The sequence below is a fragment of the Peromyscus californicus genome, unplaced genomic scaffold (genome assembly GCF_007827085.1).
Source record: "Peromyscus californicus insignis strain IS unplaced genomic scaffold, ASM782708v3 Scaffold_4__1_contigs__length_199733344, whole genome shotgun sequence".
NCBI lineage: Eukaryota > Metazoa > Chordata > Mammalia > Rodentia > Cricetidae > Peromyscus > Peromyscus californicus.
Window position 1 is genome coordinate 65798782 of NW_026294562.1, and position 10577 is coordinate 65809358.

General features: G+C 46.9%; 1 protein-coding gene across 1 annotated transcript in view; it reads right to left on the reverse strand.

Annotated features, from left to right (window-relative positions):
- Glrx3 (glutaredoxin 3) overlaps positions 1-6844 on the reverse strand; it is a 31977-nt gene extending 25133 nt beyond the window's left edge. The window contains exon 1 of the mRNA XM_052762399.1: positions 6702-6844. Coding sequence (XP_052618359.1) covers positions 6702-6799 — 98 coding nt within the window. The 5' untranslated portion in view covers positions 6800-6844. The remainder of the gene's footprint in view (positions 1-6701) is intronic.
- Between the last annotated feature and the right edge of the window lie 3733 nt (positions 6845-10577).

Consider the following 10577-nt stretch of genomic DNA (forward strand, 5'->3'; position numbering starts at 1 on the left):
TGAGATGGGAGAGGAGATGATATGGGAAAGAACAAGATGGATGAGAACCTAGAAGGGGCAGAACTAAGATGAAGGAGTTAAGATAGAACCTAGAGGGGACCACAGATAAATATAGAGAGAAATCAGGAAAGAAAGGAGCTAAATATGAGAGCAGAATATAAGCTTGTAACTGACACAGAATAATAAAGTATATGGACTAAGGAGTTTCGTGTACATAGATTCATTTTTTTATATCAAAGATTAATTATCAGCTGGTTGTAGATTCTTCCCGGACCCTGGGAGGGGACTATCGAGGGGCTGGACCCCCATAGTCCACGAGACCCAGTCTTGGGGAAAAAAAAAAGAAAAAGAGAAAGAAAGAAGGGAGGGGAGGGGAGGAAAGAAAAGAAAAGATAAAGAGGCTGAAGAGATGGCTCAGCATTAGGAATCTTTGCTGTTCCCTCGTGAGGACCATAGTTCAGATCCCATCACTCATGCATGTCACACAATTCACAAAGGTCTCAAACACCAGCTCCAAGGTTCTGGCCTCCACAAGCCAGAACACATATACATGTACTCACACAGACACAGATATAAATTAAAATAAATCTTAAAAAAAAAAAACACGGGTGAGAAGTGGGACCCTCCCTATCCACAACAAAAGTTCTTCTCACACACACAAGGGCATGAGGAAAGTTTCAGCCAGAAGGGGCAGGAAAAGGTGACAGACCACAATTTAAGGCTTAGACACTGATGTCAAGTGTCATACTGGGAGGAAAGGAAGTCTACTGGAATATTAGTACCAAGGCTCAAGCTCACCCGAGGTTCTCTACAGATCTGGCAATCGAGAAATACAGAGCCAACCACGTCACAGAGAGGACAGAGGAGACTGGAGGTCAGTGTCTCTGGGTCTCATCAAGTCTCGCCAGACGGAGGAAAATAAAAGAGGGATGGCTTCAGGAGTTTTAAATCCAGAGTCTTGAGAAGTCAAGAGTAGAGTGGTAAGAAGGAAGGTGTAAGAACCATGAAAGGTAGCAACAAACAGTGAATGATGCCAACTGCTAAAGAAGCAGGAGCCCCACAGCAGTACAGTGACCTATCTGGAAGTGGCCACGGCAGAAATCAACCTCAAGAGATCTGGACTGCACAGAGGAATCCAACAGCATGGAGGGCCCAGCCTGACTTCGGTGAAAAAAAAAAATTTTTTTTTCAATCTCCAGATATTTGTATGGTGCAGGGACAATGCCAGTGCAGACAGAGAGCTGAAAATCTGAGGCAACTGTAGGTGTAAGGTTTCCAAGAAGCTGGGAAAGGAAGCCAGAGCAAAGAGAACAGTGCCTTCCAATCCAGAGCCAAGGAATTAAGAACGGCTTAAAGGACACGTCAGAAGTAGGGATGGGGAGGGCTTAGACAGAAGATTCCTTAAGTCCTGGTTTTGCTCAGGTGTAAGCTAGGTAATATGCTGAAACAGAAATGGAAGGAAGCCTAGTGTGAAGCTTTATGCTTGTAACCAACCCCAGCACTCCAGAGGCTGAGGCACGAGAATGATCAGGGGTTCAAAGCCAAACTGGATACACATCACTGTAGTTCAAGGCCAGGCTGGGCCAGTCAGATCACCTCAAAAATGGGGTGGGGGGGAGGCCTGCACGCACACAACCACAGGGACTAGTTAGAACTGATGAAGACAAAGCCTTCTAAGAGTACACAAAGGCAAATAGGAGGCTCCACCTAAGGCAAAGAAGGGCACACTGTCCATTCACTAAATGGGTTACAATTTATACCAGACAGACTTGTATCTGGCAGATCTTACAAGAGTGAGTTCTTAGGCCTCAGCCGATAGCAGACTGCTCTATCAAGCAATGTTTCTGTTTCTCAGGCATTCAACTAGACATTTTTTCAGTCCTCCTTAAAGTTGTCTAGGGACCTGAACTGAGTTTTAGCCTATAGAACACTGAGACCCTCCCTCATAAGCCTGTGGAGGCTGTGGCCACACCTCCCAACCCAGTAGAGCATCTAAGAGAAGAAAAGCAGGTCCACAAACAAGGCCTTGTCAAAGAACACACAGCAGTCTGATATATAATATACCCAAATGTCCAGACAGAACAAAGCACCTTATATTCCAACAATGACACACAACTCAACTGTATAACAGGACTCTCTAGAGATACATACAACCACATAGACAAGCCTGGAAAAGAAGCCAAAGATGCCAGATTAAAGGAAAATCATAATACCCAAGACTGTGGAGAGTGGCGAGGGCAGCAGAAGAGGGAAAAAGCTTGGCTACACTCACTTAGTGCTGTCATGCAATTTTCACTCTGACATGCTTAAATCAAGCTGGCCATTTTTAAAAAGGGGGCTTTTATCTTGAGAACATGTCTGAAGTTGAGGGCACTGAACTACCCCCCACACCCACACTCTTCCTGAGCATGACAAACCACGAACAAATACAACTTAATCCGTTTGTTTAGAGAACGTGACAGAAACCGAGAACAAGCATGGTCATGATCATCTGCTAAAAAAATGACCTGAGGTAACTCTTGAAAACAGTAAGATTCCAAAGACTGTGAAACTGGCATCACTGCCTCATGACTCAAACAGAGAAAAGCTGGAGCAGGGCCTCCTTGAGGTAAACCCTGACCTGGCTTCTGAGGAACAAAGGTGATCTTGACGAGCAGTGGGAGGAATCAGAGCAGATAAAATCCTTACAAGCAAAGGGGGAAGTGTATTAGTAACTGGTCCAGGTGGGCAGAGGTGGAACACCTGACAAAGCAACTTAAGGGGCTTACTCTGAGGGAAAAAAATTAAGGAAAAAAAAAAACACTTTGCTGCCATGGTAGTGCACACCTTTAGTCCCAGCACTTGGGAAGCAGAGGCAGGTGTGGAGTACCAGGCACATTCAGGATGGGTCTTTCCACCTCAATTAACCTAATCTAGATCCCTCTCAGAAATGACCATGGACAGGTCTCCTGGGGACTGCAGCTCCTACCAAGGTGAAAATCACTGTTGACCACCACAGAGAACAGGAGGGCCGAGAATGGAATGGACGCAGGGTAGGAACTGTGTAAATCTACACACATAAAGTCCAAGCATAAGGCGAGCCACAGTGACAGATCAGTGGTTAGAGGGGTTCCAGGACCTCAAGAGCATGCTTCCAAGACAGCTACAACCACTGCACTCTATTGCTACACAAGAGCAATATTGCTGGACAGTGGTGGCACACGCCTTTAATCTCAACACTCGGGAGGCAGAGGCAGGAAGATCTCTGTGAGTTCGAGGCCAGCCTGGGCTACAGAGTGAGTTCCAGGAAAGGCTCCAAAGCTACACAGAGAAACCCTGTCTCAAAAAAACAAAAACAAAAATAAAAAAAAGGGCAATATTACACTTTTGAATGGTAGGATGTACTTTTCAGTTAGGAATTCAAAAAAGAAGTGAAAGAAGCACGTTCTTACCCTGCTGGTAGAAATTAAAACCAAGACCTTCCAGAAAGTACATACCCATAAGGTATTATCTAAGAATTAAAAATACAAAGATTTATGAAGGCAGCTATCTTCCTACTACTACAGAAAATAAGCAAAAAAAACCACAAAACTATTATCTAACAATAGCGTTTAAGTAGCCAAAACAAAATACTTTAAAATATAAAAATATTTTTAAATATTTAAAATCCATTAAAAATCAAATTTGCAAATAATTTTTAATGACATAGGAAAATGCTGACAATATTGGATTGCTTCTTAAAATTGCAATAGGTGGATACAGATGTAGCTGAGTGGTAGAGGTCCAGGGCTTAATCCCAGCAAAATAAAAAATAAAACAGGCGATTAGACTTTGTATGAGCCCAATGTGAAAAAAACTCAGAAAGTGGATGCAGAAGATCAGGAGTTCAAGGTCATCCTCAGCCACATCTTAAGTTCCAGGCTGGCCTCCATTACACAAGTCCCTGCTTCAAAAAGAGGAGGAGGAGAAGGAAGAACAAAGTGTGCACAGAGTTGAGCTCTGTTCCACTGGCATTAACATGACTGATTTCTTTGAACTCCCACAACTATAAACAGTAATAACTCACATCCTGGGATGCTGGAAAGATCAAACAAAAATGTGTTTTGATAACATCATTGCATGCGTTTAATGTGAGATATTCTTCTATCTTCATGCCTAGCTCTTATTTTCCATTTAAGCATGGAATGCCAATTAGAAGCACATATATATGATACAGAGATATCATCCTCTTGTATAGTGTATGCAACCACTCCCTACCTCATAATAGGCCAATATGCCCAATGCATTGTTTGAGGACATTTATGGAAAGATCAAGTTGAAAATCTCACTAACATGACTCTCTCACCTCCTGCACTGGTGTTCAAATCTAAGGCCTTTAAGATGCACCCCACCACTGAGCTGCACTGCACCCCAGTATATCTGAATATTTTAGCAGACATAATGAGTCTCAGTTTTCCATCAGTGAAACAATTAGCACTCACTAACCATGTGTTGTTCTACTATAATATTCCACTACTCCAGTTATTCATCTGCAAATTATACTACCACTTACTAAGCACTATCATTCTGAACTCTAAGTGGTTTATGAATGGACCAAACCTCTAAATTACTCAACAAATGGTACCAGTACCCACCTCCCACCCCCACTGTATAGACAGGAGCTAAGATTTCAGTAACTTAATACATATATCAGATTAGATGACTTTAATATAAAAAGCAAATTTCTGAGCCAGGTGGTGGTGACACACACCTTTAATCAGAACTCCAGGCAGAAGCAAGTGGATCTCTGTGAGTTCGGGGCCAGCCCGGTCTACAGAGTAAGTTCCAGGACAGCCAAGGTTACACAGAGAAACTCTGTCTCAAAAAAAAGAAAGGAAGGAAGGAAGGAAGGAAGGAAGGGAGGGAGGGAGGGAGGGAGGGAGGGAGGGAGGGAGGGAGGGAGGGAGGGAGGGAGGGAGGAAGAAAAGGGGTTTGGGAGTAGTTGACTCAGTGATTAAGAGCACTAATTGCTCTTCCAGAAGACCTGGGTTGAACTCCCAGCACCCACACAGGGGCACACAACAGTCTGTAACTCCACTCCCAAAGGATCCAATGCCCTCTTCTGGCCTCTGAAGGCACTGCGTGCATATGGTACACAGACACACGTGCAGGCAAAACAGCCATATGCATAAAAGAATGAAAAAAATAATAAAAATAGATTTCAACCCACATCAAATTTTAAAACTGAGAAGCAATAATGTGGAGATAACTGCATCCCAAGTGCTATTTAGTATTCTTCATGCCTTCCATATCCGCACAAAGAAGCTCCCTCCCAGGGTATCACACAGCACTTCCCATGCCGCCCATTCAGATCAGTCACTGCAGAAGGAAACAGTATCTCCTGAGTCATCTCAGGCATACATCAGTGTCAAGAATACATGTAAATGGGTTTGGGTTCTGTTGCTGTTCTTGTTGGGTTTTTTTTCCCCCCCTTGGGAGGAGTGGATGTTTGTTTCCTGGTTTTTTGAAAACAGGGTCTCCCTATGTCCCTCTGGCTAACCTAAAGTTCACTATGAAGACCAAGCTGACCTTGAACTTGCAGAACAAATGGCATATAAACTTTTACCCACTAAGACCTATTTAAAACATGAAATGTAAAAACAAGGTAAGCTCGTGATACACACACACATAAAAGAATCTTCTCAGATGATGTGATGTAAGTTCAAACTTTTAAGGGCATGTCGACACAAGCCCTCATCACTCCATGAGGCCATTGCCAGCGTCCTCCACAAGGCCTCCGCCTGAAGAATGGTAGATAATGTTGGATCAATCAGAACCCAGCTTCTACCAACGAGTAAATATCATTCTTTTTCCTTTTCTTTGAAAAAAAAAAAAAAAGTACCAAGTAAACCTGAAATTCAAAAGCACTAGAAGGTTTTCGGTGCTAGAGCCTGACCTAAGGGCTTCTTGTATATTAAGCACTAGGTGGACACCGCCTGTCTCTGGATGAGCTATTCTAATTCTGCCCCATGCTGCATGGAGTAGCAGAAATCCGCCAGTTACCCTCCCACCTGCCCACTCTGCTCTATGAAGATACAAAACCCCACATTAGTGGAGAGAGCTTCCGGTACGCCAACCACTGCAGCACCTTAATGGAACCATCACAACAACCCTGGGGACACCGGCCCATTCACCCAGGAGGAAGCTGAGGGTGAGGTTAGGAAACCTGCCCCCGGGTGACTGGCAGATAAGCGGCTGAGGAAAGGTTGGGGGATCCCAGGCAGTCATCCCTGGAACTCCCCACTATTCTGCAGCCCAAGGCTGGGGCAGCATGCCAGGGAGGGAGCCACGTGCACGTCTTCTCCGAGGTCCTCGTTTCCTACGCATCCCGGGACTGGCCTTTGGAAGTCTTGCCCAAAGGCGAGCGGCACGCGCCCCCGGCCGCAGCAGACCCTCCCTAGGCCAGCTGGCGATTCAGGAAAGCCCCGGACGCCCAGCTAGGCCTGTCCTTCAGGAGGCGCCACACACGGGTCTCCGGGAAGCGGATCCATTGTTCACGGGGGCCGCCGCGCCGCGCTGCCCTGCCCTCGCATGCCCGGAGCGGGTCCCGCCGAGGCCCGGCCAGGGCCGCCGTTGGGCCGCGAGCTCAGCTCCGGACGTGCCGCACTGGCGGGCCGTCCCCGGATCCAGAGGCCCCGGCCCGCCACCCACCGGTCCCCCGGCCCTCTCGCCGCCCAGCGTACTTGGCTTTGAGGCGCAGCAGCTCCTCAAACTGCCGGGCCGAGCCGACCTCCGCCACTGCCGCGGCCGCCTCAGCAGCTTCAGCCGCCCCCGCCGCCATGCTGCCGCCGCCAGACACCAGCAGTCGAGCGCCGGAGGCTCGATAGGGCGGGACGGACGCGCGAGGAGGCTGCGCACGGGGAAGCCACGCCCCCTGCGGCCAGGGCACACCCCTGGTCCACTAGGTCACGCCCTCCGGCACTGTACGCCCCGCCCTCGGGCCGGGAGGCACCACCCATGGCGCTGAGTCCCGCTAGTGGAACTCTCCTGCCTTGTGTTTCTGTGCTAACTAGCTGGATGTCTTGGTCCCTGACTGTTGTAGCTCAGGACCTTCCCTGGAGCTCATAAATCTACAGTAGCAAGGGGTGTGATCGTGTGTGTATTGTAAATCCTAGTGAAGTCAGATTAGAACATTTGCAAGCTGAAATCTCACATGAAGCGGCATAAAGATGAACTGGGAAGTCTTAAGAATAGGAGGCAGTAGTTTTGAAGCACAACCCTGACAGCCCTTGTACCTCAGTCCTGGAGGAATCTCAGACACCTCTGGAGTTCTCTGAATCCCAATATCAACCCTTCAGTACAGCCCTGGGACGCCTGTTACCCTTTGCAGCCTTGGTACAGCAAGGCCTGAATGGCCTCATTTCCTCTAAGTATCATTAGGCTCCTTTTCAGAGCTCCTACAACCTTCCCACCAGGCCCAGCCTCCATGCCCCTCTTACTTGAAGCCTTCCCTGACTGCCCTTACAAAATGTCCTCCCTTTCCTGGGCAGTGACTCTCTGGAATCTTCTCCACACCTTTTCCCATGCTAAGACAGGAAGAAGCCTTAAGTTTGAGTCCAGCCTGAGCTGCACAGTGAACTCCAGGTCAGCCTGAGTAACGTGTTTGAAATAATATTTTATTTTGGACGTATTGGAAATTAAATTTACATCTTTTTACTTTTGTTCGCCAGGCCATTTTAAATTATGCAGAAGGGTTCCTTGCCGTGGCTCATTCATGTTCTCTATTGACCCTGCTCCTGTGGTTACAAACAGCCCTAGGAGCCATGTCGCATACATGCCACACCCTGAGAAATGCAGCTACTAAAAAATGTAAATCTCAGTATTCCAAATGCAACGGGACAAACTGTTTTGCTTCTTTGCCGGGGTGGTAGAAACCCCAACCTAAGACTAGAAAGACATAACCATAAGCTGGTGGTGGTAGCCCACACCTTTAATCCCAGCACTCAGGAGGCAGAAACAGGTGGTTTTCTGTGAGTTTAAAACCAGGCTGATCTACAAAGCAGGTTCCAGGACAGCCAGGGCTACCCAAAGAAACCCTGTCTCAAGTACCAGTAAATCTACAGAAACCTCAGAAAGACAGTCGGTCATGCACAGACATCCACATCAAATATGAGTATTGTATTACATGGTTACAAAGTTTTACCACTGGGAGACCGTACACACAGTATCTCTGTATCTGTCCCGCCCTGCCCTGGGTTTATTTTGAAACAAGTTTTCATGTAACCTGTGATGGCCTAGAGCTCACTGTGTAGCCAAGGCTGACCTTGAACTCATGATCCTCTTGCTTCTGGCTCCCAAATGTTGGGATTATTTGTATGTGACACCCTGCCTAGTTGATAATAAATGTATTACTATTGTTACTGAAATACGCTCTCAAGTAGCCCAGAATGGCCTCCAGTTTCCTGTGTAGCCAAGCTTCGCTGTGCTGGGATCTCCTGATCCTCTTGCCTCCGCCTCCTAAGTACTGGGATTCCAGGAAATGGTGGGGCAGGTGGGAAATCCCAGCTCTCTGGAGGCTAAGGCAGGAGGCTCAAGGGTTTGGGGTCAGCTTGGACCACATAGTAAGTTCCAGAGAGCCTGGGTTTCAGTGTGAAACCCTGTCTTAATAAAAGAATACAAAATAAAATACCTGTGGCCGGGCGGGCAGTAGTAGCACACACCTTTAATCCCAGCACTCGGGAGGCAGAGGCAGGCAGATCTCTGTGAGTTTGAGGCCAGCCTGGGCTACAGAGTGAGTTCCAGAAAAGGTGCAAAGCTACACAGAGAAACTCTGTCTCGAAAATAAAATAAAATAAAATACCAGCTCTGATTTCTAATTTAAGCATATAAATCTGAATACGGCATAGAAAAGGGTCTCCAAAAAGTTCCCCCAAAGTGTGAGAGCATGCTAGCAAAGAATGAGAGCTGGGGTGATAACAGGAGGCCCTTTAGCATCTAATTCAATGGTTCTCAGCCTGTGGGCCATGACCCCTTTGGGGTGGAATATAAGATATTTTGTGTTTCAGATATTATGATTCACAACAATAGAAAAGTTACAGCTATGGAGTAGCAATAAAATAATTTTACAGTTGGGGGTCACCACAACATGAGGACCTGTATTACAGGGTCACAGCATTAGGAAGCCTGAGAGCCACTGTACCACTGTGCCTGCTTCTGCCTGTCTTCAAAGAGCTCAGACTGCCTCTGTCACATGAAGTTAGTAAAATCATAATTCAGGGAGGAGATGTGTTATAGAGTTATATTATTTTAAGGAGTCACCTGCTTCTCATCTAGCAGTTTTACAAATTCTGATTTTCCCCTCTAAATGGAATTTGCTGAAAGTGGCATATACCAGCTGCCGACGGGCTCATCATTTTGGGAGAAAGAGCAGGAAATGTCCCGGGGAACTCTCCAGCTTCCCTTTCTGCAGTTACCACAGATAATATTGATAAACCTAGGGGGCAGCAGGTGACTTTATGACTAGAAAATGCTGACTTCAACATCTAAGACTAGTGAGCTTGGAATGGGCCAAGCTGCATCTTGGGAAGCTAGCGAACCCAAGTTATAGCTGTATATGGATCCATACTGGAGGGTAGAACTTTTCTGCCTCCCAAAGCAGTTACATGGGGTGCATGCTTCTCCCTCAGGATCCAGCTGATAGAGAGTATACCATCACTGCTCCCATCCCATTTACTGCTAAGGAAGCTGCCCACCCACAGCCACTAGAACAATGCCAGGATCTCCCTTTTAACGGTTGCAAACTCTCCTCATCTTGCTGCTCTGGAAAGTCCAGCTCGTTCCTTCTGACAACCTTAGGGAAACACTGGCCACTTCCAGAGTCAATGGTTTGGGCCTGTTCGGAACACTCCACACTTAGTGTGCTGGCTAGTTTTATTTATTTTTATTTTATGTGCATTGTTGTTTTTGCCTGTATGTTTGTCTGTGTGAGGGTGTCAAATCCTGGAGTGACAGACAGTTGTTAGCTGCCATGTGGGTACTAGGAATTGAACCCGGGTCCTCTGGAAGAGCAGTCAGTGGTCTTAACCACTGAGCCATCTCCAGCCCCATGCTGGCTAGTTTTGTGTCAACTTGACACATGCTAAAATCACTTGAGAGGAGGGAACATCAGTTAAGAAAACGCCTCCTTAAGATGGAGCTGCAGGCAAGCCTGAAGGGCATTTTCTTAGTGCCCTTTTTTAAAATTTTATTTTATTTATTTTATTAGTGATTGATGGGGGAGGGCCCAGCCCAATGTGCAAACTGGGGGGCCTGGGTTTTGTAAGAAGGCAGGCTAAGCAAACCACGATGAGCAAGCCAGTAAGCAGCATCCCTCTATGGCCTCTGCATCAGCTCCTGCCTCTGGGTTCCTGCCCTGTTTAAGATCCTGCCCTGATTGATAGGAATTCCAACCACGCCCCATGGTCGTGCATGCCCAGCAGGACACTTAGTCATCTCCACCTAGTCATTTCCGGTCATATGTCCTGCATGCCCCATGCCCCATGGTTATGAGGTCACATAATCACGCGGACATGACTGTGATCTCTGCGCGTCAGCCTGCTCGCTCTCTCTCTCTCTCTCTC